The sequence below is a fragment of the Clinocottus analis genome, unplaced genomic scaffold (genome assembly GCF_023055335.1).
Source record: "Clinocottus analis isolate CAN_PGR_092001 unplaced genomic scaffold, fCliAna1.0.p SCAF_25, whole genome shotgun sequence".
Lineage (NCBI taxonomy): Eukaryota > Metazoa > Chordata > Actinopteri > Perciformes > Cottidae > Clinocottus > Clinocottus analis.
The window spans coordinates 7,675,534-7,697,068 of NW_027175987.1; the positions used below are offsets into that span (position 1 = coordinate 7,675,534).

Genomic DNA, 21,535 nt, shown 5'->3' on the forward strand with positions numbered 1-21,535 from the left:
AACAAAACTTCCTTTTTCAGGTTAAAATCTTTTTTCAATAACAAAACTTATTTTTTCAGGTTCAAATCTTTTTTCAAATGAACAATACATATGACCTGGATTTGGCTGAATAGCCGTCTGCTTAGAGAGACCAATGTGTTTTGTCCAGCTTGAAGAACGACCCGTTTTTGTAAAATTAAGGTTGTAGCTTGTTGTCTCCATCACTATGATTACAGAGAGGTGTCGTTTGTGTTTTAACACCATTTAGTGAAAGAGTTAGTGATCCGACAAGAGTGAATCTGTTAATCTCTTCCCAACTTTACTGGACTACGCCACTTGACTTCTGACTTCACCTCTGCAAACTGCATAACTGTACGCTGCTGCCCCCCCTTGTGGGTAGGGGAGGGGAAGCTGCACTCATGTGATTGGTTGAAAATAAGGGCGACATCTGATTGGCCACGGATATATCCAATTTGAAAAAAGACATTTGCGAATCAAGCCATGGCAGGGGAGTCTCAAAAAAGCAACTTGTAAATGTGGAGCCACAAATGCAGTGCGATCCACAAATGAATGCATACAAATTTAGAAATATATTTGTGATTTTCTTTTACATTTATTTAAATCATTTGAATGTATTTGTAAATCAAATATATTTATGGATTGTTCTGTGCACATTTGTAAATCTTTATGCGCATTTGTGAATCTTTGTGCACATTTGTAAATCTTCGTGCACATTTGTAAATCTTTGTGTGTGCATTTGTAAATCTTTGTGTGCGCATTTGTAAATCTTTGTATGCTTTTGTGAATCTTTGTACGCATTTGTGAATCTTTTTGTGCATTTGTAAATATATTGAGACTGTTCTAACCCCATATATAATCTCTAAATAGAAAAGTCAGTTAAATAAAAAGAAGTTCCCTCAAGTGCGTAAATAATGTTTGTGGCTTTATCTGGATGGTATCTAAGGTCTTTTTGTTATAGAATGTACATTAAATACAAAACATAAAATATTCCATTACGGAACCTTGATCCATCAGTCAGTAACAAATGTTAAATTATTTTCTTTCCTTTTACAGCCATGTTTTTTAAAGGAGAGCGTAATCAGATTTTTTTCTTTTTTTTGACTGACTGCAGACTTACTTAGAAATGAAATTCAATATTTCTAATCCACTGAAGTAAATTTTTTCTCCTTGACACTCGTTGGAGAAATAATAAAAGAAAATAGTTTTGTGGCGTTGATGCGTGATTTTGACTGCTGTAAATGTTGTTGGTGCGTTTTACTATGCAGGAGATCCCGTGGACAGTTTCCTACAGAGAGATCTCATCAAGGGTCAGATCTACTACCAGCATTCGGGAGAGGAGCAGTTTGAGGACTTCTTTGACTTCAAGCTGTCTGACAGCCACCAGCCGCCCAACCTCTCCCAAACATATGCGAGTCACAATTATAATTTAAATTTATTGAAGTACATTTATGTGTATTCAACTTTGAGGTACTTGTATTCACTGCATTTTTACAGTGTGGTACTAGTACTTTTTTCCTTCCTGTGGATCCAGACGGTGGTGATCCACGTTTTCCCGGTGAAGGACCAGCTGCCGGCGGAGGTCTCTGGCAGCGTTCGCTCGCTGACGGTGAAGGAGACCGAGGTGGTTTATATTACCCAGGCTCACCTCCACTTTACCGACCGAGAGCATCCAGACACGGACCTGACCTACGTCATCACGCAGCCCTGCTTCAGCCCACTGCTTCCTGGGTAAGCACAGGACAAGGAAAGGACTGCTTTTGCTGTAAAGGATGGGGGAAGCCATTTTCGCACAAAGACTGCTATCTGGTTTTAATTAAAAGAAAGAAAAAAAACTTTCCATCACCTCTAAATCTGTCTGATTCCCACTTTCCTGATTCCTGAAATCAATAATAAACCTTCTTTATATATATATGTATACATATATATATATATATGTATATATATATGTATATATATATATATATATATATATATATATATATATATATATGCATATATATATATATATGCATATATATATATATATATATATATATATATATATATATATATATATATATATGTATATATGTATGTATATAATGCGCAGAATGAGCTTCTAATATACCTATTCAACTATTTCCACTGTAATGCAGTCAGACGTAGATGTCAGATGTTCACTCGGGAAGACGTTGTCGTTTCACCGTGGCACAACCAGCCTTAACATCTCAATGAGCAGCATGTTGGTCAGCCAGGGGCGTTCAAGTGGAATGCCTCAAACCAGCCTCACTGAACAACAAAGACCCCTCACTAAGTCTGCCTGTGACAAGCTGAGTAGCACAGTTGCGGAATTAATATTGTTGAGGATGAGGGGTTCACCAAAGTTTTGCGAGTGGCAACGGGGGTCCCGAGCTTCAAAGCACCGCAAAGACACACAATCATGACACAAATCCACGCGCTGTATAAAGCTAAATAGAACAAAACGGAAAATGACTTGGCTGCTACGGATCATGTGGCGCTGACAGGGGATCACTGGACTTCTGTGAGTAATGACAATTACCTGGACGTCCTCTTTTTTTCCCGGACATGTCCTCTTTTCGAGACCTAAAACTGCGTCCGGCAGGGATTCCAAAACGTCCGGGATTTTGCCTCGTTGGATATTTGTATTTCTCTGAGTCTTTCACAAACTAGTTATTACGCCCTTACAAGTTTTGAAACAGTAGCTTACGTTCACCTTCTTGCGTGAGCTCTGACGGTAGAAAGAACTGTCATTGGTCGACCGATCTCAGGGTTGCCAGATGCACGATAATTATCCTCCAAATACAATCATTTTGAGCCTTTGGTACGATACTACGCCATCACCAATCTGACAACACTGAGCCTCGTCACCTCCACTCGCGACGAATATCCTGTCACGCTCTGAAGAAACTAGTTCTGCATAAAACATTGCTGCATCAATAATCGACTGGAATTTCAGCGACAAACTTTTTTTTGGTAGTTTAGCACGACTTTTTTTATGAGCTAAAGATCTCGTAGATGCTCGACTGTGGAGCGGGATGAAACGATAACGGGGCTCACCTTATGGCCTTTAGTTGCATTGTTTACAACAGCAGCCCAATGTATAAATGACAATGTATATATCAGTCTTTTGTCATAAATTTGTATGTTTTTACAAAAATATACCGAAAATATCAGTAATATGTGATTAATCATGATTAATCCACAGAAACCTGTGATTAATCTGATTAAAAATTGTAATCATTTCACAGCCCTAATATATATATATATATATATATATATATATATATATATATATATATATATATATATATATATATATTGTTTTAATTATCAGGCTGATGGATGCAGGGCGTCTGTTCTACACAGACACTGCCAACAGCATGAAGAGAGATCACATGGTGCCGGTGTTAAAGTCCTTCACACAGGTTTGAAACACATAAACTGTATCCTTAAATACCCACGTGCAGTGCTTAAACCTAACCAAGTAGTTGTGTTGCCTAAACCTAACCAAAAAGTTGTGTTGCCTAAATCTAACCAAGTAGTTGTGTTGCCTCAACCTAACTAAGTAGTTGTGTTGCCTAAACATAACCAAGTAGTTGTGTTGCCTAAACCTAACCAAGTACTTGTGTTGCCTCAACCTAACTAAGTAGTTGTGTTGCCTGAACCTAACTAAGTTTCCTGTGAACACAGAAGTTCATTTGGAAACGACTTTGCTTGTGACAAGCATAAATTGACACGTGTTTCTGGACGTTGGTAGGGAAACAAAAGTGTAACTTTTTGTCGGATACCACACAAACTATTGTGTGATACGTCGTCATGTTACTTTAAGTTCTTGAAGAAAACATTGTTTTTCACGTAGGCCTCCTTAGTGAACGAAGAATCTTAAAACACAATAAATATTTGAAGTAAATAAAGAGAAGTACATTTGATATAGTTTTTCTGTTCGTAAACACAGCTTCCATTTATTTAAATTGATCAAGGATGTCCTTTGTTGTGGCTTACTGTGGCAGCATGTGAGAAAAACCGAATGTTTTCAAGAGTTTCATGATGATAATATTCTATACCTGAATAAATGTGATATTGAAAAAACGATAAACATTTTCTGTGCTCTCCCAGCATGCAGTACGCCACATGAAGGTGGCCTTCATGCCTCCGGTGGAAGACATCGGCCTGGAGCCACTGTTCTCCCAGTTTGTCTTCTCCGTCAGCGACCACCACGGCGGCACCGTCTCCGGCCTTCTTTTCAACATCACCGTCACCCCTGTGGACGACCAGGCCCCAGAGGTCAGAGATCAAACACTGACTAGGTTGTTTGTCCGAGTGATGAACATATTTTATGAGAGTGAACACTGTTAATTGTTGGGGGGTTTCAATGCCATGTGATGATCTATGACTGGAAATTATGTAGTTTTTAAATCTTCCACCATATCAGGTTGAGAATCCACCAAAGTGAATATTCAGCATGTTTTATTTCACTCCACATTTGACTATGCATCTCTCATGGTTGATCATTTGTGTTCTTCGTCAGGCCTTCACCAACCTGCTGCGGGTGGAGGAGGGCGGAGGGGCCTTTGTTAGAGAGGAGCACCTCCTGGTTCAGGACAGGGACAGCAGAGAGGAGTCTCTGAGGGCAGAAGTTTGGCGGATGGCTCAACATGGCCGGCTGGAGCTGCAAGGCCAAGCGCTGCAGCAGAGAGACGGATTCACTCTTCAGGATCTGAGAGGACTCCGACTCAGGTCAGACACAATGAGGCATTGAACATCTACTTTTACACTTAGTTTTCCACTTAAGTTCGGTTAAAGATGAGGGTTGGTTAGGGTTTACCAGGTATTTGTGAAAAGGCATTCAAAGGATTATTTGAAGAAAAAAAAGGCTAGTAGTTCTAGCATGTTTTCTGTTGCTCTAAAGGAGCCTTTATATAATATAAAATTGAGGGTTTTATTTTCTAATGTTCTCTTTACATACTCAATCCGTGTTCAATCAACTCAATCTGTGTTCACCTGTTTTTTCAGTTTAATGTCCATTTCCTAAGCAATATTTAGCAACCATTAATGAAACTTAACACGTCGCTCAAGATCTTCACATTAAAGTCTTGTCACGTTCCCTTTTTATATTTAGGTTTTTAGGGTAGACTTTGTTCATCGCAGTTTAACATTAATTGAGAGAACGGGTTCCCTGATTATAAGGTCTAGGACCCTGTGAATTAATGTAATCATGTTGCATTACGGGAGATGCAGCATGAAGTACTTTTGGAGCTTGCAATTAAGTAAAAGTCAGGAAAGTTCCACCTCAACTGCAATTACAATATTCAAAATGTTCTCACAATTTTAACGAAGAATATTTAAATCACTTGAGTTTGTCTTTAAGTTCAAAGTGATGGGCTGGAGAATATATGAATACATAATTTAATTAAGGTCGGTGTGTATTATATGCTTGTGACTTCTCTCCCGCTGGTCAGGGACGCGCCCCCTGCTCTGACCACCGGGGCGCACTGTCCTTAGTGCCGTGTTGCGTCGCCAGGGCGGGGATCGGCCCACTTAAAGGGCGTCAGGGGTCTGCGGGAATGTTGGCAACCCACCCAATCGGTCCTGAAACACGGACTAAGGAGTCCGCACGTGCGAGTCAGAGGGATCTGAAACCCCGTTGCCCAATAACCGTGACACGCACCTCGCATCTTGCTCACAGAGTCGTCTTCTCTTTTTTTTTCTCATCATGTGGAGCGGTCGGTACCCTCGCCCCGTATGCTCGTGGTGGGGCCGTGGCCTGACCAGACTGTAAGAGTGTGGCCCACTTTTGGCCCACGGTATTCGGTCTCTGCCTCAGTACACTTAAACAAAGCAACACAATATTTCAAAACTATTTGGGAAACAAAAAAAAATTGTTATTACAATGTCATAGGTTTTATAAGATGAGATAAGATAATCCTTTATTAGTCCCGTAGTGGTGAAATTGTAGGATTACAGCAACAAGAGTTCATAGTACAATAAGAAGCAATTAATAAATATAAGTACAATTTATAGACACAGTTTGAAAATATTCTGACACTTTTCAATCCTTTTCTAAGAGTATGAGAGTAGGAGAGAGGATAAAAGAGGACAGAAAAAAACTGTCCGCAAACTAATGACCTGCGCAGAATTGATCATTAAATAATAATGTATGGAGAGGAACATTCTTAAAGCCAGGACTACATTTTGTAATTTAAGTCGGGTTTACTGACAGATGGAGTGGGATGGCTCTTTGTGTGGCAGGTACATCCACGACGACTCTGAGACTACCGAGGATGAAGTCCATCTGAAGGTGACGGACGGTCTGAACTCAGTAGACGTCGTCCTTTCGATACAGGTGAATTTACTGTCCCGCCAAAGCATGTGCAACATCACATCATCAATCAATGTTTTTTGATTTGGACTGTATTTGTTTGTGTTGTGTATTTTAAATCTGTGATGCCTCTCCTGCTATCCTCAGGTCCTGCCAATGAACGATGAACCTCCCCAGCTGGTTGGAGGGCTGCGGGGGGAACTGAGCTGCGTGGAGGCGGGGCAGGTCCAGATTACAGTGGACTATCTGTCGGCTACAGACCTGGACAGCGACGACTCCCGACTGACCTACATGCTGGCCCGGAGTCCAGGCAAAGGGGAGCTGCAGAGAGCTGGATTGACCGTAGACAAGTTCTCCCAGCAGGACCTGCTGCAGGGACACGTTTACTATGTCCACACAGGTAAGGAAGCATTATTGTGGACGACGCTGTGTTTGTGGCACGCGTACAAAAAATTATCAGCTTGTTTCTTCAGCTCTTAATTGTGAGTTCACCATTGTAAAGGGCACTTGACTGCATTTTTTTTACTAGAAAGGAACCGTATAGGTGTATAGCAACTTAGAGGAAGCGTTTTCTCTCTTTATGTGCACTTTAGAAAGCACATTTTCTCCATTTAAAGGGTATCTAAAAGCACACTTTTTGTAAGATAACGGCAATAAGGGGGTGATGGCCCCCACTTCGGCACTACTTCATATACAATTCAATTCAATTCAGTTTATTTTGTATAGCCCAAAATCACAAATACAAGATTTGCCTCGAAGGGCTTTACAATCTGGACACATGACATCCCTGTCCCAGAACCTCACATCGGATCAGGAAAAACTTCCCCAAAAATAGATAGTAAAACCTTTTCACAGGGTAAATGGGAAGAAACCTGAGGGAGAGCAACAGAGGAGAATCCCTCTCCCAGGATGGACAGAAGCAATGGATGTCATGTGACCAGAATGAGCAACGTAACAGAGTTGCAGCACATTACATGAATATGACAAAAACGTTCATATAATGAGCGGTAGGCATGGACCACGATCTGGATAGCCACAGTCCATCGTAGCATGCAGGGCCAGTTCCAGACAGCCATGATCCATGGTGGGGGCGCAGGACCAGCTCCACACAGCCATCATCCATGGGTGGGGGGGGGGGGTGGGGGGGGGGGGCAGGTCCAACTCCAGACAGCTACGATCCATGGGGAGGGGGCGGGGAGTGGGTGGTGGGTGGCGGGGGGGGGGGGTGGAGGGCCTTGATAACTGAAGGCTCTAGTCCCCAACCTATTTTTTAAGACTGGGAACCACAAGTAACCCTGCATTCAATTAACGTAACTCTCTAGTGGGGTAGTATGGCACTATAAGCTCCTTGAGATATAATGGTGCACTACCAGTTAAGGCTTTATAGGTAAGGAGAAGGATTTTAAATATAATTCTTCTACATCTTACAGGAAGCCAGTGAAGAGCGGCAAATACAGCAGTAATGTGATTTCTCTTTCTAGTCCTCGTTAGTATACGAGCTGCAGCATTTTGTATTAACTTGAGAGACCCAATGGCCGTACCAGAGCTGCCTGATAATAAGGAGTTACAGTAATCTAGTCTTGAAGTAACAAATGCATTAGCGTTTCTGCATCATTTTGAGAGAGGATATGGCTGATTTTTTTTAATATTACATAAGTGAAAAAAGGCAATTCTTGAAATTTGTTTTATATGTGGATTAAAGTCCTGGACAAATAAAACTCCAAGATTCCTTACGGTGGTGGTGGATGCCAAAGCAATACCATCCAGAGAAACTACATCATTAGATAATTGATTTCTGAGATGTTCTGGGCTGAGTAAAATAACTTTGGTCTTATCAGAGTTCAGCAACAGAAAGTTACAGGTCATCCAGATCTTTATGTCTTTAAGACCCGCCAGAAGTTTAGTAACCTGATGGATTTCATCTGGCTTAATTGATAGATATAATTGAGTATCATCAGCATAGCAGTGAAAATGTATTAAATGTTTTCTAATAATATTCCCTAAGGGAAGCATATATAAGGTAAATAGAATTGGTCCAAGTACAGAACCTTGAGGAACCCCATAAGGGACGGCAGTGGTCATTGAGGCTTCAATGTTTACATAAACAAACTGATATTGATCTGATAAATACGACTTGAACCAACTTAATGCTGTACCTCTAATACCAATCAACTGGTCTAATCTGTAATAAAATTTCATCATCAATGGTGTCAAATGCAGCACTAAGGTCTCACAGGACAAGTACAGAGACAAGTCCCCTATCTGATGCAACTAAAAGGTCATTAGTAATTGTCACTAGTGCCGTCTTTGTGCTATGGTGCTTTCTAAATCCTGACTGAAACTTCTCAAATAAACTATTAGAATGTAAAAAGTCACACAACTGATTTGTGACCACCTTCTCCAGTATCGTAGAGAGATACTCAATTCAATTCAATTGCTGTAGTACAGTTAGCTAGTTTAGTCCAATAGTTGGGGGTTTGCTCATAAAAACATTTTGTGCTACCCGTTAAACAGGTGAAGGCTTTTATTGTGAAGCAGCTTTGGGACAGGGTTCCAATTCCTCAAAAAACATAAGATATGGACATATTGGGTCAGCTGATGAGTTTTTCATATTACAAGGATTTATAGTACAAACAGAAACAGTTGCAGTGAGCTGGTGGGAGATAAAGAGCTGCTGTTTGTGAGAACAATATTAATCGTATCCTTGTTGTCTTGTAGCTCTTCATCAGACACGCATTGAGAAATGGCGTTTTTTGGTTCTTGTTGCAGGAGGAGAGATCGGACCCGACCCGGTATTCGACACCGTCACGCTCATCATATCTGACGGCGAGGCTGGTGGGATGGACGGATGTTGCCATGGAGATGCCCTGCCCCCACCCATGGCTCTCCATGGCACGCTTCCTGTGTACGACCTCAACATCACTGTTTTCCCTGTCAACAACAAAGTACCTATTGTCACTCTGGGTAAGACGTCTGTCATGACACACCTGAGGAACAGTTTACCTTCATGGAGTTTCAGAAAGGCTTTTATAGGTTGGAAATATTGGCTGCTGTAGTATTCAGATTTTACTTAAGTAAGGGAATAATACACCTAAAGTCCACCTAAAAGTCAGTAAGAACAATTTGGCCTGTGACTGTAATTAAATTATTTACATTAGATATAATCAGTGTATTCTAACTTATGCATTAATGTTAGGGCTTGGCAAAATTAATTAAATTAAAAAGATTAATAAATTAAAATGAATCGCGATCAATCGCATTATGCACCGAATTCAATAATGAAGTAAAAACTAGAGTATTGCACGCTTTTATTTTAAGTTAATGTTATCAGAACAATATTACAGCACTCTGGAGCAACAACAAGTTAACATACATACATGTATAGTTTATAAATCCGTTTTCTTTCTTTTTTCTGAACAGGTACTGTTCAGTAGTAAGGGTCCCTGTGAGGGACAAACCACTACTTTTTTGGTCCATGTTCAGTCTGTTGCTTGCCTAGAAGATGTGTATTAAAGACCAGCAATTGATTCACTTTATACAAAAGCAATAAGTACTTTTCATGTTTTTAGTTCAGTTATTAGGAGTTATTATAACATACATCTGGGAACTTGTGACAAAAATGCAATGTAATAATGAAAAATGATTGTAAGTCACATTATGTTCAGGCAGTAGATGTAATTATCTCTGTTAGTTCTAATAACACATGTCACGTTCAGCACTAACTCAAACCTGAGAAGTGATAAACAGGACATCTTCAGCTCAGCCAGGCAGTATGAACGGAGCCATGTTTTACCAAAACATGTGTGTCTGTGTGTGTGTGTGTATGTTTGTTCACTGCTGACAATCCTCTTAATTCAGCGGAGAAGCTCTGACCCCGACAACACGCTGTCACCTATCAGTCCAACACACACTGTGTTCTGGGAGGGAGGGGGTGGGGGAACATACACTTGTATACACACAGACACACACACAGACATACACACAGACACACACTCTCCCGACGAGGGGTATAGTTCTCGCCAAAGTCGGAGCCAAGAAGAGGGATTGGAGGAGCTCTGTGGTTATCAATGGAGACCAGTGACCGCTGGGATTTTACACTGGGATAACGTGTGTGTGTGTGTGGTTGTGTGTGTGTGTGTGTGCGTGCGTGTGTGTGTGTGTGCGCGCGTGCATGCGTGTGTGTGTGAGACATTGCAACCGCATGTTAACACAAAAAAAGTCTTTGTTTGTTTGTTCCTAGATTCTAGAAATTTCTCTTCTCTCCAAACAAAAAAATCTGTGGAATTGGTCAGCTTGTTGCAAGAATAATTTGAAGGTCTTGCAAGGCAGTTCTAAATGTCCATCTTTAAGTTTTTGTGTCTTATTCAAGGCTAATATTTATGTCAACAGTTAATTTAAACTTTACCTGCGTTCGATTCCAGCCTTGTGACCTTTGGCTGAAGCTCAATTGTAGAAACTACCTGAGACTTGGAAACAATAGGGAATATTTCTCATTTTAAAACGATAATATATGAACTCAACAGTCTCAAGTAAAACCTCAGACCCCAAATAGTTTATGTTATGTTTCTTGCAGTGTGGTGTTTGTATGTTTCGCTGAGTCCTAAATCTCATTGTTTGCACATTGCATTATGGAGGATTTATGACATCTTGTTGTCAGCGTTAACAAGGTTGGCGTTGACGTGTCTAAATTGAAATCTGCCTATTGTCTGCTGGTATTACATGTACACATACATGCACATTGCTCGATAAGATTATCACTCCTGTGTCTGTGTGTGTGTGTGTGTGTGTCTGCGTGTGTGTGTGTGTGTGTGTGTGCGTGTGTTCCCCCAGAAAACAGTGGACAATGAGCATCTTTTCAAAACAAAAGCAGAAAGCGGCACATCCCCACGGTCACAATAGACAACATTTACTACGTCTCGCCAGACAGATTACTGCGGTGCAACCAGCGGCCCAATAACTTTCTAATCCTGCCAGCATATCTCACCAATCATTCGAATAGGGTGTTAGGGGGGAGGGAGGGATTTCGTGGTCTAATTAATTAGCACTGAATAAAGACATGTAAGAGCATTAGTGCGGCGAAGGAATCCAGCTCTGCGTGATACAGGACTGTCCAAAGTTAATGCTCATGCACATTCACACAATGTATATATATATATATATATATATATATATATATATATATATATATATATATGGATATATACGATTAAATATTTTAATTGCTTGACAGCACTAGTGTATATATATATATTAGTGCTGTCAAGCGATTAAAATATTTAATCGGGATTAATCACATTTATGTCATAGTTAACTTGCGATTAATCACAATTAATCACATTTTTTTTCTCTTCATTTTAATGGTCTCAACATGAAAAAGTGGATTGGTTTGCTTTCTGCAAATGTTTTATTTTATTGAAAAAAACAATGCCAAACATGGTGGTTCAAAATACAATTATAAAGTGCACATTTCAGGTAAAAAAGGGCGAGAGAGAGAGGGAGATTATTTTAATTACTTATTGTTTTATTATCATTGTTGTTATCTGTATAAGTTGTATATTTCTATGTTTTTTCTGATGTTTTGATACATTGGCAATATTGTTGTTGCAACATTCATGAGAGAGAGAGACAGAGAGAGAGAGAGAGAGAGAGAGAGAGAGAGAGAGAGAGAGAGAGAGAGATGAACATAGCAGTCAGGCTTCGTAGGTCCTGCCGTTGGATGCGATGTGTATTATATCATCTAGATCCTCGTCCTCCACAACGCTAACAGGCTATACACAGTAGCATCCATTTAGCTTTGGCTGCAGTAAGTTTGTTCTTCATTGTGGTGTCCATGTGTTTCTGTCTGAAGTCATCCATTCATGTCTGGCTATGACGAGGGGGCGCAGAGTTAACATTAGCTGTGTGCTTGCCCATCGAGTGGTATTTCAGACTGAATAGCTATGATGATAGCTGAGCTCACAGTGACAAATGGCTCATACCACTTCGGTCTTGTCAAGGGAACCGTCTGACAACTCGTTGAAAGTAAACTTTCCATTCATTAGCGTCTTTTAATTAATTTTGCCGTATCGCGCTCGCCATTCATTTCAACCCGTAACATTAGCTAGCTTCCAAGCGCAGACGGCGTGCCTATTGTTTTGCTTACGGTTGAGCTACAGCCGGTTTTGAAAAATGAAAATTGCGTTAACGGCGTTAAGAAAATTGGCGGCGTTAAAATTGGTTTGCGTTAACGCACACGGTTAATAACGCGTTAATCTGACAGCACTAATATATATATATATATACAGGGCTCAATGTCACGCTCAATGTCACGCATTGAGCGTGACTGTCACGCATTTCGGTCTTAAATCATGCCCTCCCGCCACACATCGTATTTCTCACGCTGAAAAAAAACCTCCAGGCTATTTAATGTGCCGCAAGTGCGCAGACATGACCTGGTCACACGATGCCCTCACCACGGAGGAATCAAGCACCCTCCCCTTGTGAGGAGCCACTCATCAGCCAATCAAAAAATAAATAAATGGGCTACAGCCAATCCGACCTCCCACCCCCCCCTCCCCCGCCCCGTGCAGTGTCTCCTGTACTCTTAGCCAATTGCATGCCATGAATTTGAACCAATAGCCAAGTGAATGTGTTGTGTTAAAACTGAAAACGGAGCTTAGCTCGGTCTCTTTCCTTCGATGACGTCGAGAGACAGCTAACTGCGTGCGGTCTGTGGTTCCGGCTGAGATTTAAAGGGCCTTGATCAAGTATTGTATCCATCGAATTTCATCATCTCTTTTAATTCAATATTTGTATTATAACTTATTGATTCTGGTACTTCTTTCCTCACGGCCACCTGGGTTTTTTGGACATATTCTTTACTACAAAGATGCTATTGTGCGTGTGACCGAGGTCAGAGCATGTTGAACCACAGACACCCATTACTCACACTAATGTAAGGTCTGACACCTGTTCACTTAACATGACCCCATTAAACAGCATCGGCACGTTTCATCTGCCAACTCTACATACAAGGTGCCAGTTACTCCTACTAATGTCTCAAAGACACGTACATCTAACTGATACCTGTTCAGCCTCCCTTTTTGGAGGTTTTTGAAGCTGTATCTACAAACACGCATTAAGCATGTGATCAAGGTCAGATAAGTAAATCACTGTCTATTGTCACTCCCACTGTAGATACTCCCTTGCACTTACCTATATGTACTGAGATAACTGTGCACTTCTTTGGTTCCTTCTTGAACTCTGTCCCTGAGATTGAACCACTCTATTTCAGCAATCAAATAGGACTTTCTTATGCTGTGAGTAAACTGAGTCTTTTAGTTCTGTGGGGGTGACCCCCAAGGATTAAAAGGTGTACAGTACAGTCCCTTAGCTTAATGAGGGCGCAGAAAACAATCCGCGTTCATACTGTAGCTGTAAAAAAAAAAGCAACAAAAAAAAAAATCCGCGAAACGGCGAGTCCGCGAAAGGTGAACCGCGATATAGCGAGGGACGACTGTACCTCTCTTGTATCTTAATATGCACATTAAACATTTTTTATTATACATGTGCAAGTCCAATATTCACACCCCAGACTATTACAATTCTACAAATCCCAACAGTAGTTACAGTTATTAAACATACAAAATAACAGTTGATAAGCAGCAGTATACATTTTGTCATGACCATATTTAGACCTGTCTTCCGTATACTGCAGGATCCATCTACTATGACCATATTTAGACTAAACAGAAATGTACTAAAGCATATTAATGCAGCATGATAGAAAACAATTTCACTCATAAAAACAGGAATGTGCTAAAGCATATTAATGCAGCGCGATAGAAAACAATTTTACTCAAAACTTTCATAGTTATATTAAATAAAGAAAAATTAAAAATTAAAAGAACTTTAAAAAAGAAAAGATCTCGTAGTTTACATAAGCCAATCCTCAACAGATCAATGGATGAAGGGTTAGATGAATGAATTAACTGATGGATGGATGCACAGACTGATATATGAACTAATGGATGGATGAATGGATGGATGGAGTGATGAACTGATGGATGGACGGAGCCATAGATCAATAGTTGGAGGTTAAGATGAATGAATGAACTGATCAATGGATGGACAGACTGATAAATGGATGAATTACGTAATTAATTCATGGACGGGTGGATAGACAGCTGTGTATGGGCAGTGGAAGAACTGGGAGCTTTCCTATTGGATTGGGGCGATACAGGTAATCGTTGAGTCGAAGGGGCCCTGTGTGGTTCAGGGTGACTGTTACCTCCCTTTGGTCTACCTCCCCACCGTTCCAACGACCTGGCTGGGTCTTTTTACATTTTTACATGTTTTTTACACTTGTATAGTTTAGGGGTATAACATAGGATGCCACATCAGTAAATCTTTTTCACTCCTCTGAGTGGAGACAAAGTGCTCCATCCATGTAAAAAACATTTGCCCGACTCATGTTACTGTTGTTATGTATTGATTTAGGTGAGTCCATGTTGGTGGTGGATGAGGGCTCCTCTGCCTGTCTTTGTGGGGGGGTTCTTGGGGCCTCAGATCCTGACAGCCCCGCCGACCGGCTGACCTTTTACCTCGAGACGCCACCTCTGCACGGCTTCTTGGAGAATACCCTGCCGACGCCTGGCTCCGAGAAGAGCAACGCGGGAGTCCGAGTCGGTCAGTGTGCGCGTGTGTCTGTGTGTGTGTGTGTGTGTGGGTGTGTGTGTGTGTGTGTGTGTGTGTGTTCGGCACACACCTAAACTGACCCTGGCAAAACACTCTCTTTCCCAGAATCCTTCAGTCTTGTCCACCTGACCTCTGGTTTCATCAACTACGTCCAGTCGGAGAGCAAAGGGGCGGAGCCGACGGTCGACCAGCTGTCCATCAGCGTAAGCGACGGGCTGCACCGCTCCGCCCTTGTCCTTTTCTACATAATCATCAATCCAACCAATGATGAGCCGCCTTCGCTGCTATTTGCCAACTTCACCGTTTGTCCAATCCAATTTTTTTCTTCTTTACTCTGCATGCATCAATAATCAAACAATGACAAACACAGGGTGCGGTAAATAGGTGTAGAGTCATTCCTGTTGTCCACCTCTCGCAGGTGAAGGAGGGCGGGATGAGGGAGCTGACTCCCTCGTTACTAAACAGCTTTGACCTGGATGCCCCGCCAGACATCCTGACCTTCACGCTGGTGCAGCCGTCGACTCACGGCAGCTTGATTAACGGCATCTACGGCACCGAGATGAGCCTCCCTGTCACCTCCTTCACCCTGCAGGAGCTCCGCCAAGGTGAGAGGGACGCCTAGGAGGTCGTTGCGTTAAATGGCTGTCAATAGCAAATACAATCAGTTCTGTAAAGTACTATACTTTGAAAGTAGATTATTTAGTCCAGTTGATTATACAAGGTATGAAATAAGCCAGAAAGGATTATTTTTTTCTTATTATTGTAAATTTAATTTTGAGATTACTCAATGAATATTTTATGCTCACGACAAGGCAGTTACTTGTATTTTGTGATCTTGCAAAGTCTGCTAGAAGTTAACTAACACAACTTTTCACGATGCAGATTCACCAAAATATCACAAAATGTAGAACTGGAGCCCTTAAGCCACACAAGCTTAAACAAACTGTTAGTATACCCAATAGCATGTTGGAAATGTAGTGCTAATGTTTATTCCAAATACGAGACAGGTTTTGATCCAGTCTGAAATATCTCATATCCCAACAGCTATTTGATGGATTTAAATATTCATAATCCCCCAGAGGATGAATCCATCTGACGTTGGTGATCCAATAAATTTTCATATAACGCCAGTTTTATAAAGCAGGTCAAAGTTTAATTCTGTTCAATGTTTCGGTTTATACGTCAGCAGTTTTGTTTCTGTTAGGTTTTACACCGTCACTCTGTATTATTCATCTTCTGGAAACCATGAATGTCTGTACAAAATCACATCACAATCAATGAAATAGCAGTCAAGTTATTTCAGAAAGAATTATGTTGAAATTTGAAATATATGCAATGTAGTGACTGCAAATAAAGTCAGTGAAAACAGCAAAAACTTGAGCAGGACAGGAGGGGAACTAACCCACAAGCCAAGTTCTTCTACACTAGTATTCAACAAAAATGAAAGGGAGGGGGACGGCCATGAAGCAGTCCATCGTCCATACTGGGATCCCCCCCCGTCCAAATCCATTGTAGCACCTTTATAGTGTCCCTTGTTTACCCCTTTCTCCACATCATTTCGAAACTGCGACACCTACACAATTGCGGCAGGAGGAGACAAATAAATTAGGGCTGGACACGATAACGAGTTAACGCGAGATTAATCTGGCAATCCTTTAACAGCGTTAACTATTTGATCATACGTTAACTGCGGCGTAGTTCAGACTTGGCGTCTCACGGCTCTCCCAGTCCGGTCCACGTGAGGTGAATCAAACATGAAAAATAAATAAATAAGATAAACGCCATGAACGCATTACAGCGACACTGCTTTTACTTTGAAGGCGATTCATATAGATGCGCACGCACGCTTCCATAGCCTCGCCGACAGGCAGCGTGACGAAGTGACTTTGACGTAAAGCATGTATTGTTATGTAGCTTCTGTTTTCAACAAGCAGCGGTGCTGCCGCGAGCCGCTTCACACGTGCTCACAGACGGGCTCCGCCTGTAAGCGTGTCAAGATTGAAAGTTAATCGCGCATGCACAAAGCTCCTGACCCCGCGGTCTGATTCACTATGCAGAGCATAGTAAATTAGTATCACTTCTGGATCTTTACTCCTTTCTCAAAGAGGAGAACTTTCCTCACATCACAAGATGTTCAGTGCACTTGTTCAAGCCAACACAGCCTGGACTTTTCTCACTGAGAAAGAAAAACTGAACTGAAAAATATCAAAAGCAATTATTGCTTTTGTTAAAGTGAATCAGTTGCTGGTCTTTAACATACATCTTTAAGATAAGCAACAGATTGAACATGGACCAAAGAAGGAGTGGTTTGTCCCTCACAGGGACCCTTACTACTGAACAGTACCTGTTCAAAAAATATATAAATATACATATTTCTAAACTCTATATGTATGTCTGTTAACTTGCTGTTGCTTGTTTTTATATTGTTCTGATAACTTTACTTTTAAATAAAAGCTGCAGTACACTAGTTTTTTACTTCATTATTGAATTAGGCGCAATCATGCGATTAATCTGTTATTTTTTTTCAACTTTGCCCAGCCCTAAAATAAATTAATGAAAAAAAATGCCGAAAGGGCTCCTCCTCATCCGCTACGTAGCCAAGATTGCGCCCATTTAGTGCGAGTAGTGTCCATTGTTTTCCACTGCATTTTGTGACTGTTTGCAGTGCGCCATCCGGGTACTTTCAGTGCACTGAATTCTGCTGGTTTTGTCAGTGTGGCGCCTTAAGCACCGAAAGTCAGTGCTCAAAGTGCTTAAGTGTCCGGTAGTAGACACAGACCTATGTTATGTGTGTCTTGATGACTCATCAACATAGACAAAAGGCCAGGAGCCACCTTGATGCTCTAGCCTGGTGCTATGACGCACGCACGCACGCACGCACGCACGCACGCACGCACGCACAAACTAACTTGTTAGGGTTTGAATTGGTATTTTAGATAAAGTTATAGTCTGATATGATATCAACCCAAATATAACAATGTCCAACATGTGTTCTGCTGTGGGAAAGATAAAACATTGAACTTTAACGGAGGCATCTGCTGATTTTGACACTCACCTCTGCAGCAATCCTTCCAAACTTATTAGCATCCGACTAACCAGCTCCGGTTAGCATATATACTTGAGGAGAAGCTCCGGGTGTACGTCTGTGGATGTAATGTTTTTTGACACTATATATCTTTTTTTCCATCTTAAAATTTTGAGAGGGGCGGCGTCTATTGACGCACCGCCACTGACACCTACATAAATCGCCTTCAAAGTAAAAGCAGTGCTGTAGTAATGCATTCATGGGGTTTATCTTATTTATTTATTTTTCATGTTTGATTGACGCGCCGGACTCTGAGAGCCATAAGGCGCCCAGGTCTGAAATACGCCCTCTAGAGAGATTTGAAGCGATAAGCCCCTCCCAATGCTAAAAAAAGCACAAAAAAAAAAAATGCTGTAAACGTATGATTAAACAGTTAACGCCGTTAAAGGATTGCCAGATTAATCTCCCGTTAACACGTTAATCTGCCCAGCCCTAATACATACATGACTGTTGGCCTTTTTTTTTCAAAGAAAAATATTTTATAAACCATACTGAGATTTGTTAATGGTTTATTTCAACCACTTACTCAGACAGAGGAGGTTGCTCCTGTCTCTATTTTTGAGTCTCTGTTCTAGTATGTGTGTCTGTGTATATGTGCTGCAGGTTTAATGTAAGTTTGTATGTGGATATTTCTGTGGTTTTAGTGTGCAAACAAATGAGGTAGGTAAACAGAGACGCCCTGCATTTCTAAATGTTTTTCATCTTATTTCCCTCTGCAGGCATGAAGATCGTGTACATGCATGATGACACGGAAACCCTGAAGGACGCTGTGACTCTGCGGCTGACAGATGGCATCCACACAGTCCAGGGGACGGCTTGGGTCACCGTGCTGCCGGTCAACGACGAGAAGCCACGGCTGCTCAAGTACACGCCAACCCACACACACACACACACACACACACACACACACACACACACACACACACATGTGATCTGCTATGAGGATCTAATGCTTCATGGCTGTTAATATGGTATTACTGGAAATATGTGACTGGAAGTGGTTTTACGTCAGGATCGCACCAACAGACATAAAGACGGCTTCTATAATATATATATATATATATAATCTTAACCACTTATCCTCATTAGGGTCGCGGGGCGCTGGAGCTGATCCCAGCTGTCAAGGGGCGAAGGCAGTACACCCTGGACAAGTCGCCAGTGCGTCACAGGGCAGACATATAGACAGACAACCATTCACACCTACAGGCAATTTAGAGTCCAATTAACCTATGCAGCATGTCTTTGGACTGTGGGAGGAAGCCGGAGAACCCAGCGAGAACCCACGCTGCCACGGGGAGAACATGCAAACTCCACACAGAAGGACCTGCCAGACCAGTATCCGAACCCCGCCCGGGATCCGAACCGCAGACCCTCTTGCTGTGAGGCGTCAGTGCTAGCCACTACACCACCGTGTGGTATATATATATATATATATATATATATATATATATATATATATATATATATATATATATATATATATATATATGTATATATATATATATATGTATATATATATATATATATGTATATATATATATATATATGTATATATATATATATGTATATATATATATATATATGTATATATATATATATATGTATATATATGTATATGTATATGTATATATATATATATATATATATATATATATATATATACTATTTAGTCAATCCTTGTAAAGTAATAAAATTACTCATTATGCAGAATAGCTCATTACTGAATATTATAAATTCTACTACGTGTATTATAATTATTAATGCAATAACGTGTTCATCACTTTAATCTTGCAGCTGGTGAACATGAAGTTTATTTGAATGTCTTTATATACTGGGTGGTTTCATCTATAATAATACTATTGTTTTATTGATAATATTTCTGATGAATTTGAATGCAGAAAGTAACTAAAACTGTCAGATGATTATAAAGTAGTAAAGAACACTCTATTTCCCTCTGAGATATAATGGAGTAGAAGTATAATTTTGCATGAAATGTAATATATAGTACTACAAAAGTGCAATGTACGTAAAGTACTGTTTTATTGAATATACAGACTGTAGTGTATTTGGACTTAATCTCACACACACCGTCCTGCTTTCACAAATACGCTAGAGCACCAAATGTAGATTAATCCATCCCCAATATGCCTGAAATGAAACTATATATTTCTGTGTTTAAAGAAGTGATAAATTGTTGAGAGATGGACTCACACATTGCTTGTTTGGGTCTGTCTAGATATGGCCTTGAGGATAACCATTAAATATAGAATACCAACAGATTCAATGCGGTGAGGTGGGGAGGGTCTGAGACAGGGAATGAGGGGGGGTCTCTCTCTGCTTGACTGGGTGTTCACTCCTCCACCTAAAAAAAAACATAATATTTTCATTCCAACGAGCGAGTGATTGGGTTGGGAATTTGCATCCTTGACTGGGTTCCCCATGCTGTCCTGCCCCAACCCCTCACCCTCACGTCCTCGCTGTCCCCAGATCAGCCATTGGTGTGCGTGGGTGCGCTGGCACAGGCCCGAGCTGGTACTGTAAAGGGCACCGAGGCAGAAGTAATGCACAAACTTGGCAGATGCCAGCCTCCTTGTTTTTTTTTTCTGCATTCCTGCAGGACGGACATGGCGGCTTCCTCTCCTGCGTGCATTTTAGTTCCAAGTGAGGAGGCAGCCAGACGCTTTCTGATGTTCTATGACTGCCCCCCCCCAACACACACACAACACACACACACCCAACCAACAACACTGTAACCCCAGATGTCTGTGATCCCACTTGGGAAAAAAACCTCTCCCAAACAAACTTCTTCCTGCTTGTATCTGCAGTTTCTTCAGATCAAAAGTTGGACATTTATCCTGTGTTTTTCCAAATATTTTTGAAAGCAGAACAAAATAAAGTCTGAAATATTGCTCATTGACCTGGTTTGAACGCCACAAAAAGAACAGATTTACATTGAACATACAGAATTAAAACCATTGTTCTTTCTTCTTTGTTGGTGTCTTCAGGAACGCGGGATTGGACGTGGACTCCGGCGAGCGCAGGGTGATTTCTAGCATGGTCCTTGAGGCCCAGGACCTGGACACACCTACTAACCAGATGTACTACTTCCTTAACGCTGCGCCGCGCTTCGGCAAGCTGCAGCTCATGGTGAGCAACCGTGTTTCTCTTTGTGAAGAATTTTGAGTTTTAGACCTCCATTTTGAAGACATTTTTGAAAGAGGCAGGACTCAAGTATAAACTGAAGGTACTTGTGCGGTGCTTTACTCGAGAATTTCCACAACAACTTTAATTCATTTTACAAACGAGTTAATGTTGAATGTTTGTTCCCTGTATTTGTTGAGAAAATCCTCTGAATGTTTAAGCTAAGTAAATTCTAAAAATCTTTTTGGATTAGCTGGAAAATGCATTGTCACAAAGCTGAAAACTGTATTGAGGGACCTAAACATTGATCTAAA

At 41.0% G+C, this 21,535-nt stretch overlaps 1 protein-coding gene across 5 annotated transcripts in view; it reads left to right on the forward strand.

The window, feature by feature from the left end:
- frem1b (Fras1 related extracellular matrix 1b) overlaps positions 1–21,535 on the forward strand; it is a 69,046-nt gene that overhangs the window by 27,461 nt on the left and 20,050 nt on the right. For 4 of the 5 annotated variants that reach the window (XM_068591541.1, XM_068591542.1, XM_068591546.1 and 1 more), the window contains 13 exons: positions 1,266–1,408; positions 1,532–1,728; positions 3,335–3,425; positions 4,117–4,284; positions 4,529–4,737; positions 6,250–6,343; positions 6,467–6,719; positions 9,089–9,283; positions 14,798–14,986; positions 15,101–15,297; positions 15,414–15,600; positions 18,800–18,944; positions 21,086–21,227. In XM_068591541.1, the coding sequence (XP_068447642.1) occupies positions 1,266–1,408; positions 1,532–1,728; positions 3,335–3,425; positions 4,117–4,284; positions 4,529–4,737; positions 6,250–6,343; positions 6,467–6,719; positions 9,089–9,283; positions 14,798–14,986; positions 15,101–15,297; positions 15,414–15,600; positions 18,800–18,944; positions 21,086–21,227 (2,210 nt within the window). The remainder of the gene's footprint in view (positions 1–1,265; positions 1,409–1,531; positions 1,729–3,334; positions 3,426–4,116; positions 4,285–4,528; positions 4,738–6,249; positions 6,344–6,466; positions 6,720–9,088; positions 9,284–14,797; positions 14,987–15,100; positions 15,298–15,413; positions 15,601–18,799; positions 18,945–21,085; positions 21,228–21,535) is intronic. The other variant, XM_068591543.1, reaches the window with a different exon arrangement.